Below are 14154 nucleotides of genomic sequence, written 5' to 3'. Positions count from 1 at the left end.
ATTGATTAGTGTATTCAATAATAAGTAGAATCTAGATTCTTATTTCCAGTGTAAGGATTTTTCGCTATTTTTTTACGCGTATCAGTGGTGCGCACTTTCGCCGAGTTCATTTATAACATCATATGGACGATGGTCCACCGTCGCCCAACTAAAAATAGCATGTAAAACCAAGTATGCGCATGCTCAGTGGCGGGCGCAGTAAATGGTTAAAGTGAAAGTAGATGTCGCCGCCATTTTGTGTGGTTGGTAAACTGTGGTTTGTGTCCAAATAATTAGACGGTATCTTTTGTATAATGACCCCATACTTATGTTGTCATTGCATATATTTTTATTTATGGGTTTCGGCCCGTAGCCTTGTGTTCGCCCTATATCATGTTCGCCTTGGGTACTGTTAACCCTTCGATTCAGTGAAAGTAATGAACGGAGAAAAAAACACTTTTTTTTTTAAATTGTATAATGTATTATTCATAACAGTAACACAATTGTATTGGTTGTGTCTTGTCTATATTTTATATCTGATACGCAACATATTCTTGAAGTGTCAGAAATATTTTGCCAGCAATAGTTCTTCCCCATAGTAAATACTGGAAACCATACACTATTGCATACATGCATCTAGTCCAAATTTTTTACGCTCTTAAATATTAATTTAAGCTGTCCTACCGTAACCCAAATTCGACGACACCTAAATTCGACGATGTTCTATTTGTATTGATTAAATGGATGATTATTGTCTTGGAATCATTTCAAAGTAATACATCGGAGTCTAAAATTATTATTTTGTGCTATTAAACATTTCATTATTTCTTTAATTATTTGCTAAATATTGCTTCATGTAATCGTTACATTGTCGAATTTGGGTCACAGTTTGCAAATAGATGCCCCTAATGTTATTGTAAGCCAATAATAAGTTTCATTAACACCTCGTTGTAGGTATACCACCTCTATAAAAACCAATTTACCGAAACCTCCACGGCAACCTTGGATCACTTCTCTTTCTTATATATATAAACCAACTCCCTTCTTCCGTCACTAAATCCAAGGTTCGCCTTTTTGCAGACGATACAGCTATTTACCTCACTGTAAACTCTCTCTCAGGTTGTGCATCTCTGCAACAAGACCTAGACAAGCTTCAGGAATGGGAACAAGAGTGGGACATGGAATTTAACCCATCAAAATGCCAGGTCCTACACATCACAAGGAACCGCAACGTCATTGAACACGGTTACTTTCTCCATGGCCAAGCTCTTGAGTCCGTCTCTGATGCTAAATATCTTGGACTCGATCTCTCTTCTGACCTCAGCTATAATACACACATTGACAGAATCACCAACAATACAAACAAATCACTAGGCTTCATTAAAAGGAACATCACAACACATAATTAAAAGGTACGAGAACTCGCATACAAGTCTCTGGTCTGACTACAAGTTGAATACGCTTCCACTGTCTGGAGCCCATAGACCAAAACTGCCATCAATAAAGTGGAAAGAGTGCAGAACCGGGCTGCACGCTGGGTGCAGCGAGATTACTCTCCCTTTTCCAGTGTCTCGGCCATGGTACAAGATCTAGGCTGGAGATCGCTCGCAGATCGTAGAAATGACAGCAAACTCATCATGTTCTACAAAATCTATCACAACCTTGTTGCCATACCTCTCCCTCAATATATAAAAGCAACAATCCGCTTCACTAGACACATGCACCCACTGTATCTACAAAAGATACAGACAGGATCACTCTACCACTATTACTCCTTTTTCCCACACAGCATCACACTATGGGACAAGCTCTCAGCTGATATCGCTACCCTATCCGATCTTGAAAAGTTCAAGAGGGCAGTGGTAAATGTGCGGTACTAGTCTGTTAAATGATGTTTTTAACCCTCACTTTTATCTTTCACCTTCACTAGACTCTTTTAACCACTTGACTTCTCTCCATTCTCCTGGAGATTTCAAGCTTTTAGTCTCACTACCCAACAATATCCTTTGCTGGGTCCTTTTTACCTTTCACACTCACTAATGTTCCTGACGTGCACCTTTTCCCTGCCTATAATACTCGAAAGAGCGGTTTGCAGTATACAGAGGTAGATAGATAGCATTTACTATATAAATCAATTTACGGAACTTGTCATTTACCGAAACCTCCATAACCCCACTGGGATACTTTTTATATAGGTAAAGTATCTCTAAATTCTTTGCGCGTCTTATAAATAAGACTAACATGCATCATGCAGAGATCTCCCTCTGGTTTAGTTCAAACCTGTATATTTTAGTTTGATTGCATAGGGCTTATTTGAAAAAGCTGTAAATTTTGTTTCCTGTGCCTAGAACCAGTACTTAGTGTCTATAGGGAAGATCTAAAGAACGCTTCAACAGTGGGGATCGAACCCGTGACCTCCTGGTCGCTAGGCGGACACCATATCCTTTACGCCACGGCTACCTCAGGGTTTGTGGTAACGGTACAGTTTGTCAAGGTATTCCGAATCATTAAGCATTCTGAATCAACATTTTCATTTAAACATCTTAACGTTTGGTATGCAATTCGAAAGGTTATTGTTGTTTCTAAAAATTTATTACCCCAGCCTGTAAAGAATGAAGAATCATTGTTTTTTATGAAAATGTTGATTCAGAATGCCTTATGATACCTGTACCCTGAGGCGGGGGAAATAGGGCATCATTAAAAAAAAAAATTTGGACTTTTGAACCAAACATAAGAAACAATATAATATGTTTTTTTAATCACTTGATAAGTCTATATTACCGCCAAATTAAATACATAACAATTGTATTTAGTTTTAAACATTTTAAACTTGACAATTCTGGGTCTAGGGCAATCAATTTGCTTGAGTGTCGGGGTGAATTTTTATCTGGGGAAAAATTTAAAAAAAATTGTTGAGGGAATGGGGCCTTATTTTGGCCAAGTCTTGAATCGTTATAAGACGGTATAATATTATATTTACCTGTCAATAATATCTGCAAGGGGAGTTAGACAGTATAGATTGATATATACATGTACATGGTCACTGTTAATGTCACTCAAATAGATAAAGTAATCAGTATTGGTATTTAATGGTATGTTTTTTCATGAGAATAAACTTAAGGTTAATAGTGATTACATTGTATAATAAAACAAAGCATGTGCAAATATTGCAATAAAATATTCATTTTTAACACCATTGAAAAAAAGTTAACAATATCTATACACATTTCTTGCTATTTTACCATACCATAACTGCTTCAATCACATAATCATTATTTCAATCAATTAACTGGGTCCGTTATCTCATCATCTCTAAATAAATCATATATATTGATAGCCACCTGTTTCGTACACATTTCAAACTGATATTTCAGACACCAAACGCAAAGCCTATCCCAAGGCAATGCCCCATTTGCGTGGTAAAGAGCAAGACGACTATGTACCTCCAGGTAGCAGACCACGTTCGCTGGGTGCAAGCACTGACGGCAGACCCCATGAAGCCGTTAATGTCCGAGGCACGTGCTAAGACCGGGCGGAAAGTGAAGAAGACAAAGCCGAGGAATTACTACTCTTGCTGGCTGTGCGACCGGTCGGTGATTGACCGGCTGCGTCATCTAGAACAGGAGCACAAAATGGAGGCTGGGACATTCAATTTCGTTTACACAAGAGGGCCGTTTCCGGAAGGTAAGTGTTGAATTGTGTTTGTGTGTTTTTTGTATTTAATTTCTCATATTTCTATCAATGTCTAATACAAAACCATACCAAACGATTTGTAACTTTTACATTTAAACGTCATTTACAGGTCACAAAAACTTAAGGAAAGGTGACCAGCAGACTCGCCACTCATGATGACTCGGCATAGGAGGATGAGAAGGTGGAGGATGAGGAGGAGGAGGAAGAGGACTTTTCGTTCCTAACGCGGAAATACTGCCTGAGCCTGGAACCCAATGCAAGGGTGATGCATGGTCGGAGAAGCTGCAAGTAACAATATGGATTGCTTATATAGTGTAAAGTCTCGAGTCCGTTTACGGGGTAGAACCAGTACTTGGTGCATTAAGCCCTGTTTTCCCAGATTTTTTTAAATTATATACATTTCAATTGATAGTCATTATTATTGCAACATGTATATATCTTAAAAACCGTGAGGAAATATATATAAGTACATTAAAATTTAAGATAAATATTATTTATTTATAATACTTTGGAATTACTGGTTGTGAGTTAATTATATGCGATTTCACCATCTAGCATAGAATATCATCCAATAATACTTGTTGCAGTTTCAATCGTTGACTCATATGTAGGCTACATGTTCCTGCTGAGCAGGCCAGGTGGGTTGACAAACGAGTCGAAAACACAAGAGGTCAACATGAAGATCAACCGGTTCCTGGCCCTGTCTGGCTACTTGGAAGGAGTGGTGTTGAGTGACGTGCTGTTGTGGAAGGGCCATATGGAGGTCCACGACAGTTCCTTAACACCACTCACCAGCTGAAGACGGTGCAGACTGCACTAACGGCAATCAAGAACTTCCTGAAGTGGTGCGAGGGAACGGTCTAGCGGACGCCCGCGCATTGAACAATGTAAGCGTAAACATAGGATTTGATTTATGTAAATTATTCATTCTTCTTGGACATCTACTTATTAATGTTTTGGCGTTGTCTGTCTTTCTGTCTGTTCTTCCGTCCATCTTTCCGTCCGTCCAGCACTTTTGTGTCCAGAGCCATATCTTGGAAGTGCTTTGGCCGATTTCATTGAAACTTGGTATGAGTATATATATGGATAAGAGGATGATGCACGCCAAATGGCATTGTACACAGTTTGTTAATAACGGAGTTTTGGCCCTTTGTATCTTGAAAAAATGCTTTTTTGAGTGTCAAATATAACACTTTTGTGTCCAAAAGCATATTGGCGGGGATATCAATTCAACAAATTTGCTTGTTTAGCTTTATTTTTTTCAGTCCGATCTCCTTCTCACAGGCTGCCTGACTTCAACCCGCCTGGATATGAGCCGTCGCGAGGTTATTCGGAGGGTAGAGGACAGTGCCGCCATCCTGACGGACGCAAACCTGGAGCGCCACTTCACTGAGAGTGAGCATGTAGTGAAAACGATCAAGGTGATCCAGGAGCCCCCAGCTGGCACACCTGAAAGATATTCGGGGAATAATTATTAAACTGATAGCGCTCTATAACGCCTCCTGAACCGGCAGGTATACAAACCTGAGGGTATGTAATATAAATAAGCCTAGTATTGATTCGAAAAGATAACCCTAAATTACTTTTCAGACCAGAGTTGTTTTTAGTAGCAATTGCATAGAATTGAATGAAACTTGAAGTTAATAGGCGTTAAAATTGGGTTTATTTAAGTATACAACAAAGCTGTTCGCCTGTTAATTGACCGACTTGTCTTATGTATAATATTTTTACCAGATTGTTACCTTGAAGACAGATAAACTATAATGCAAAAGTTCGTTTTGACATTCCAAATTGGGGAAAGGCCTTGAAGCCATTGTAAAATTAAACTGTTATGGCCCCTTAATTGATTGAAAATGTCAAATTTCTGTCTGCATATGTTGGTGTATGAATTTAGTGAAATTCAAATTGAATCAAATTTGTTATCATTTTTCAGTGGTTCTTGCTTAAGTGTCATCAGGATGATTTGGTCATTTCAGAGATGTACCCTTTATAGCTCAACTTGAGTTATTGTTGCTGGTCTTTGTCTGTTTTGCGATGTGTGTCTATATGTCAACATTTTTACTTTAACAATATCTCCTACTTAACCTTTGGGCAAAGCTTGATGAAACTGGCAGGAATATTCCTGGCATGAAGCTCCTTCAATGTTGCTCCAAGAATTGTATTCCATGAAATCCTTGTTGCCGTGGAAACCAAAAGGAAAAACTTTAAAAATCTACTCTGAAACTGCAAGGCCTTGGGCTGAGATATTTAGCATGAAACATTGTGTGGTGGACCTTTACCCGTGGGCAAGTCGATTTTTTGTCGAGCCCACTTATGGAGAACTCGACATATTTGTCACAGTTGGCGGTTTGGTGTATGTGGATCAGTCCGTCAGTATGAAAGTCCGGGTTAGGCTTGTCTGGAGCGTAAGTCTTTTATTGGATGGAGAAATTTCAAATAACTTACAATAAATGTTCACAATCATGACACCGCCGATCACTGCTCAAGAAAACGTCAATATCTCAAAGGTCAAGGTCACACTTTGAGTTTAAATGTCAAAAATGGCCATAAATGACCATGTCTGGGCCATTATTAAGTCATTCATTGTCAGAATTAAATTCAATTGAAAATCATGTGTTCACCATAATTTGACGGTGTTGCATGGGAAGGAATAATGTCGAAATCTCGAAGGTCAAGGTCACACTTTTAGTTCAAAGGTAAAAATGGCCATAAATGAGCATGTCCGGGCCATAAATGTGTCATTCATTGTAAGATTTTAAAATCATTAAGCACATTTGTTCACCATCACTCGACGGTGTGTCATAAGAAAGAATTACGTCAAAATCTCCAAACTCAAGATTACACTTAAGAGTTCAAAGGTTAATTGGTAGGACTTGTACCATGATTGTTCAAACTATGTTCCTGGGGTCAAAATTGCCCTACTGGGGAGGGAAATGTAATTTCCTTATTAGTATATTGTAAAAACTTCAAAAACAAAAATCTTCTCATAAACCACAAGGCCTAGAGCAAAGATATTTGGCATGAAACTTCATCTTGTGGACCTTCACCAAGTATCATTGGATCATATTTGCCCCACCCTCGGATCAAATTTGTTTTCCTTATATAATATATATTATAATGAACACTTTAAAATATTCTTCTCAAAAACTGCAGTGCGAACATACATATTTTGCATAAAACATCATATGGTGAACTTCTATACAGATTTTTAAAATTATCGGCTGGGGGTACCAATGATAAATTCATTGAATTTACCTGCTAAGATTCATTTGCTTTGTGGATATGCAATAACTTGCAATGTTTTTAAAGTGATTGAATGGTTCAACATTAACATAAAATTAAAAAGAAAAAAACTATTTCATACATCATATTATGCTTATAAAAAGCCATAATTGTAATGCTTTCATGGAAAAAATGAATGTTTGCTTAATTTTCAAAAATATTAATAAATCTTTAATGTTAAGGATTCCTCATAAAGGTTTTACGTGTGCACAGAATGTTATGGTAATCTCCAAAGCATTCCCATTACAAAATACATCAGATGTCTATGGATAAGTTATTTTTATGCCCCCTTTCGAAGAAAAGGGGGTATATAGTTTTCGCACTGTCCGTCTGTCTGTCAGTCTGTCACACTTTTCGTGTCCGCTTTCTAATTCAAATAATTTTCATTCGATCTTTACCAAACTTGGTTAGAAGTTGTGTCTAGACAATATCTAGGTCAAGTTCGAATATGGGTCATGCCGGGTCAAAAACTAGGTCACGGGGTCACTTAGTGCATTTCAAGGATTTAGCATGGTGTCTGCTCTCTAATTGAAGTAGTTTGCATCAACATTCATGCGCCTGTCAAGTATCGGGCATTTACGCAGCAAAACACCCTCTCACACATCCAAATCTCATGCTCTCCTTTTTTATACGCCCGTTTTTAAAAACGGGACGTATTATAGTTTCACCCTTGGCGGGCGGCGTTCACAGCAGTGTCCGCTCTCTAATTCAAATAGTTTTCATCCGATCTTCACCAAACTTGGTCAGAAGTTGTGTCTAGACATTATCTAGGTCAAGTTCGAATATGGGTCATGCTGGGTCAAAAACTAGGTCACCAGGTCATGTAGTGCATTTCAAGGATTTAGCATGGTGTCTGCTTTCTAATTGAAGTAGATTTCACCCGATCTTCACCAAATTTGGTCAGAAGTTGTGTATAGATGATATGTAGGTCAAGTTCAAATATGGGTCATGCCGGATCAAAAACTAGGTCATGTGGTCACTTAGTGCATTTCAAGCATTGAGCATGGTGTCCGCTCTCTAATTGAAGTAGTTTTCATCTGATCTTCACCTAATTTGGCCAGAAGTTGTGTCTAGATGATATGTAGGTCAAGTTGGAATATGGGTCATTCAGGGTCAAAAACGAGGTCACAAGGTCACATAGTGCATTTCAAGTATTTAGCATGGTGTCCGCTCTCTTATTGAAGTAGTTTTTATATGATCTTCACCAAATTTAGTCAGATGTTATACTAAATGATATCTAGGTCAAGTTTAAATATGGGTCATGCCGGGTCATCAACTAGGTCTCGAGGTCACTTAGTGCATTTCAAGCATTGAGCATGGTGTTCAAAACCTTCGAACGGGCGTATCTTGTGACAGTTTGGCACTCTTGTTTAAAACTGACGATGCATGAAACTATTTTCACTTATATTTTTTATGTAATTTAAATGCCAAAATTTAGAAAATGCATATGAATGGGAAACGAAACTGTAAGTAAGTAAATAGTGTAACAGTTACTGTACAAACAACCCATTTTTCAAAAGAAGCGTTTTTTTTGTAAACTGTACTGATGGTTTTGCTAGTTATTCCATAGGTTGTTGATAACTCGCGTTTGTTCAGCTAATTTCATTATTTCTTTTATAGCCATTATTGTGTTATCATGGTCATTGATGTGAACAAAAGCAAACTGTTATTTTTACAGCATCCAGTAAAAATACCCATATTGTAAATCTCACGGGTACTACTGCTCTAATGTTTGATCAAGAATGCATCTAATGGATTATCAAACTAGTGGTGTCACTCAATTGATTTTTGCATGTATAGGTAGGAGTACCTAAAGATTGAGCTGGAGACAGTGAAGGTGCTGACCTCTGTGTGGAACACTTAGCAGCTGGCAAGTTTTCATATTGAAGGGCATGGTTCCCAACCGCCCATCACACACAGAATGTAGCTTGTCGTCTTCTGCAGTAAAAACTGGTTAGTGCTCCACAATGCGATATGTTCATATGTATGTTGCTGGAGTATTAATTATTATTATCAAGATTATCTTGTTTTATATTTCTTGATTATTTGCTATTATATCCCCAAAAACGAAGTATAGTGGGGTATATAGGAGTGACCTTGTCTGTCTGTCCATGGCTCTGTATTAAGTGTGCCCTCTCTAATTCAAGGTGTTTATCGGATCTTCACCAAACTTGGTCAGAAGTTGTATGTAGATGATGTCTAGGTCAAGTTTGAATATGGGTCATGCCGGGTCAAAAACTAGGTCACGGGGTCACTTAGTGCGTTTAAAACATTCATCATGCTGTCCGCTCTCTAATTTAAGTAGTTTTCATCCAATCTTCACCAAACTTGGTCAGATTTTTATCTAGATGATCTCTAGGCCAAGTTTTAACATGGGCAATGCCGGGCCAAAAACTAGGTCACAGGGTCACTTTGTGCGTTTTTTAGCATTCAGTATGGTATCTGCTCTCTAATTCAAGTAGTTTTCATCCGATCTTCTCCAAACTTGGTCAGAAGTTTAATCTAGATGATTTCTAGGCCAACTTCAAACGTGGGCCATGCCGGGCCGAAAATTAAGTCACATGGATTTTGACTTTAGGTCCTATAACACTGGCTTTGGACACCTGTCGACAGGCTTTCAACACAAATTTTTGGAATAAATAGTGGACTGAATATCTATCTAAGTTTGGTTGTGAGCTTATCTGGGCCATAACTATGTCATTCATTGTGAGATTAAACAAAAAAATTGCACATTTGTTTACCATCATTGGACGGTGTGTCATGCCAAAGAATTGTCGATATCTCTGAGGTCAAGGTCACAATTGCATAATAACTCTTAAAATCGCCAAACATGTAAATATGTTTTTCTTATTTTGTGAAGACAGCATGCAAAATATTCTGTGTCAATGTGGTATGTGGGGTTATTCCTGGTATATTGGAGTCTGTATGTTGGTTGGTCTGTTGTGGCTTTGTCTTTTCATTCAAACTTGTAAATATGTGATCAGCATGAAAAGAAGATTTTCAAAACACAATTTTTATTTGCATTGATTTCACATCCAAGAGTAATGGTCTTGATTCCTTGATCCTCGCTCATTAACATTCACAGGGACAGCAGGGGTATTTTATTATTGTTTATGACCAAGTTTGTATTATATTTGTTTTGAAAGTGTGAACTTTTTAATGGATAAATTGATAGATTGAACAAAATTAATTTATTTTGCCCTCCTTCGAAGAAGAGGGGGTTTATTGTTTTGCACATGTCGGTTAGACCGTCCATCAAATGGTTTCCGGATGATAACTCAAGAACGCATAGGTACATTAATCATGACTGGCAAATGACCCCTTCAATTTTCAGTTCACTAGGTCAAAGGTCAAGGTCACAGTGACTCGAAACGGTAAAATGGTTTGCAGATGATAACTCAAGAAAGTTTAAGCCTAGGATCATGAAACTTCATAGGTATATTGATCATGACTGGTAGAAGACCCCTTTTGATTTCCAGGTCTCTAGGTCAAAGGTCAAGGTCACAGTGACCTGAAGCAGTAAAATGGTTTTCGGATGATATATATATATAATTAGCTATAAAGTGAGAGTGATTACATGAGTATTCACACAATGGCTGCCACTACAACTGACAGCCCATTTGGGGGGTGGGGGCATGCATGTTTTACAAACAGTCCTTGTTAACATTAAGTTATCTGTATCCAGTACCATTTTAAAAACGGAGGGGATGGTGTTGGAGATGCTACGGAGACTAAAGGGCAACATGGCTTGCAAGAACTTCACCATAATATCCTGAATATTAAGTACAAAAGATAATGACACTCACAGTTCTCTCCATAAACCCCAATACTCTTCTCTCCATAACAGGGTGCTGGAAGATGCTTTCTGCTATATTGACTGCTTCCAAGCGCTTCCTGGACCTAAAAATTATCTCCCAGCAGCAACCTCCCCAAGGTGTGACGAGAGTCTTCAAGGTAATTGAAAGAGGGTGCAATGTGAAGTATAAATGCATAACGAGCCAAAATGGAAAGCTTAGGTTTGGAATAACTCGTCTCATGGTCAAAGTCACACTTAATACTCAACTTTCACATACCATTATATATGCAAGAAAGCTCATTCAACAACTCGCCACAATTAGGTTATATGCTGAATTCATACTTTCAGGTCAAAGGTCCTAGGCCACTAAGTAATGGTTAAGATACTTTGTGTCTGCTCTGTAAATCCTATACCCATTGAAATATTTCTTTGAAATCTCACTCAAATGGTGACCATATTGTTTCAATATGCAGAGTTTGGATTTGGCATCACACTTGAAGATAAATATTCATTTGCCACATTATGATTTTGATTCTTCTTAGTAAATCACATATCCCGTTTCATTGTTCCAAGAAACAAAACACCAATGCTCACCACAATTCATTAATGCGATTTGCAAAACCAATCAGGTTCAAACAAGATAAAAGGTTGGAACATTCAGTTCTATCCATTAAATTGGTATCCGCTCATTATTGTCCCCTACCGGTTTCATCGGAGGGGACTTATGGTTTGCGCTCTGTCTGTCAGTCTGTCTGTCTGTCAGTCTGTCCGTCACACTTTTCTGGATCTTGCGATAACTTTAAAAGTTCTAAATATTTTTTCATGAAACTTGCAACATGGATAGATGGCAATATGGACATTATGCACTTAATTTTATTTTGTTCCTACGTCAAAAATTGTGGTTGCTATGGCAACCAAAAAAAATAAAAATCTGAAAATTGTGGAATTTCGGACAATGGTGGAGCCGGTAGGGGACCATATTGCTTGACAATAGCTTTGTTTACTATAAATCTAGTTGGCCCATCTGTTGGTAGACCTAAGCTTGTCCGATTGATAACTGAACTTCAAAGGTCAAGGTCACATTAACATTTTCCTTATTTGACAGCCTGGTCCAAGTGATAGCTTAAGTTATGTTTGTTCCTCAGTCTTCAGTATTTGGTATCATTGTTGCTTACCTTAAGAAAAAGAACCATATTCATTTTTACATAGATACCATTAAGTTCAAGGTCACAAAGTCAGGTAAAAAGTATTTTTATATATATGATAGCTTTGTCCGAGTCGTATCATAAGTTCTTTTTGTCTTCACATTGGGTTTAATGTTTGTTTATGACAGGACAAAAAATCTGATACTCCACTGGTCAAGGTTGCTAGGAATTAGATATAATGTCATGTAAAGAGGACATTGGTGTTTCACAAACATTTCTCGTTGTAAAACTTGAATTAAATGTTCACTGTCTAGAGATGTACAGAAACCATGAGCCCACACTCACCCAGTTAATTCTGGATTTTATTGACTTTTTTAAAGCTTTTTGGAATGCTTCTTACCTGTTCAGCATGTCCTAAATAGAATAAATACCACCTCAAATATTTCCTTTGACATATTGCTTTCATATTTTGCATACTGCTTGACCAACATGACCACAATCTATAAACAAGAGCAGATAACTGTATCAAGCATTTTGACAGAATTATAGCCCCTTTTATACTTTGGTAGTTGAACATTTGGTTAAGTTTTGTGTTTTGGTCTATTTTATTCCTAAAGTATCTTAGCTATTGCTTTTTAGACTTGGAAAACTCACTAACTATCGTAAGGGGACTGTACAGGGCAAGTTGCATAACTCTGGTTGGCTTTTTAATGGAATTATGGCCCTTTTTGTCTTTGTAACTTTGAATATTTTGTTTAATAGTGTGTATTTAGATCCACTTTACTTCTAAAGAATCAATGCTATAGCTTTCAAACTTCAAATACTTTCTTACTATCATGATGTTACTGTACCTGGAAAGTTGAATTTGACCTTGACCTTTGAATGACCTTGACTCTCAAGGTCAAATTAACAAATTTTGCTTAAATTGTGATAACTTCTTTATTTATGATCACATTTGATTCATACTTTGACAAAACAACACTTACCTGACATACCACAATGGACTCCACCCAAACCATCCCCCATGCCCCACCCCAGAACCCCCCCCCCCCACCCTAAAAAAAAGACAACAATTTTTTTTTCTTTTTTTTAAAATATCTATTAAATGACCACACACCCACATTATACCCCCTATCCATGATGGCTTACGTTATGCTGTCAAGCACTCGAATAGTTGAGCGCACTGTCCTCTGACAGCTCTTGTTGCCTTAAATTTTCATTGTTCTTTGAAATTAAATTAATAATGGCCAATTTTTTTCACTGCTCTTTGTTATTATTTGTTTTTGGTTTACAACTTTTTCTGCAATCAATTTAAGGGGACATGTCAATGGTATTTCTCTATGCAAAGGCAAATATTCAACATTCCACATGTCCGATTTTTATGAAAAATAAAAGTACATGTATAAGGAACATTGATGAAATCGTTTAAAAAGATTAGTGAAGGGCCAAAAAAATATTATTACATAATGGTCTTAGTGCTTATGGGGAGCGAAATCTTGCCCACAACATTCACAATCTTAATGAATATTTTCTACACAAAACTACTGTTCCATTATTCATTATGGTCAATGAGCATGCGCATGGACCTCTAACTTTTGATGAGGTTTGAGGTCACTGGGGTCAAGGTCACCGATGCTAATAATAGACTTCCTTCCGTCAAACTTTTGCTACTGTTTCTCATAGCGCCTTCAATACTTTACCAATCGCTTTCCTACTTGGCATGTAGGTACCTTGCATGGACCTCTACCTTTTGATGAGGTTTGAGGTCACTGTCAAGGTCACCGAGGCTAATAATAGACTTCCTTCCGTCACACTTTTGCTACCGTTTCTCATAGCGCCTTCAATACTTTACCAATCGCTTTCATATTTGACATGTAGGTACCTTGCATGGACCTCTACCTTTTGATGAGGTTTGAGGTCACTGGGGTCAAGGTCAAGGTCACCGAGGCTAATAATAGACTTCCTTCCGTCACACTTTTGCTACCGTTTCTCATAGCTCCTTTAATACTTTACCGATCTCTTTCATATTAGGCATGTAGGTACCTTGCATGGACCTCTACCTTTTGATGAGGTTTGAGGTCACTGGGATCAAGGTCAAGGTCACCGAGGCTAATAATAGATTTTTCTGTCACACTTTTGTCACAGTTTCTCATAGCGCCTTCAATACTTTACCGATCTCTTTCATATTAGGCATGTAGGTACCTTTCATGGACCTCTACCTTTTGATGAGGTTTGAGGTCACTGGGTCAAGGTCACCGA

General features: G+C 37.8%; 1 protein-coding gene and 1 long non-coding RNA gene across 12 annotated transcripts in view; one reads left to right on the top strand and one right to left on the bottom strand.

Annotated features, from left to right (window-relative positions):
* LOC127863010 (uncharacterized) overlaps positions 1–14154 on the top strand; it is a 38031-nt gene that overhangs the window by 23113 nt on the left and 764 nt on the right. The window contains exons 1-7 of one of the 11 annotated variants that reach the window (XR_008040900.1): positions 324–2174; positions 3354–3663; positions 3782–4559; positions 4938–5202; positions 5606–6077; positions 8755–8907; positions 10802–10908. This is a non-coding gene — a long non-coding RNA (uncharacterized LOC127863010). Of the gene's footprint in view, positions 1–120; positions 280–323; positions 2175–3353; positions 3664–3781; positions 4560–4937; positions 5203–5605; positions 6078–8754; positions 8908–10801; positions 10909–14154 lie in introns of those variants that run through there. The other 10 variants (XR_008040898.1, XR_008040899.1, XR_008040901.1 and 7 more) reach the window with 10 other exon arrangements.
* Positions 4484–14154, bottom strand: part of LOC127863007 (uncharacterized) — a 32092-nt gene continuing 22421 nt past the window's right edge. The window contains exon 15 of the mRNA XM_052402356.1: positions 4484–5121. Coding sequence (XP_052258316.1) covers positions 4934–5121 — 188 coding nt within the window. The 3' untranslated portion in view covers positions 4484–4933. The remainder of the gene's footprint in view (positions 5122–14154) is intronic.

Source organism: Dreissena polymorpha, chromosome 16 (genome assembly GCF_020536995.1).
Source record: "Dreissena polymorpha isolate Duluth1 chromosome 16, UMN_Dpol_1.0, whole genome shotgun sequence".
Taxonomy (NCBI): domain Eukaryota; kingdom Metazoa; phylum Mollusca; class Bivalvia; order Myida; family Dreissenidae; genus Dreissena; species Dreissena polymorpha.
The sequence above is the reverse complement of the archived record's forward strand: the minus strand, read 5'-3'. Positions and strand labels throughout refer to the sequence as shown.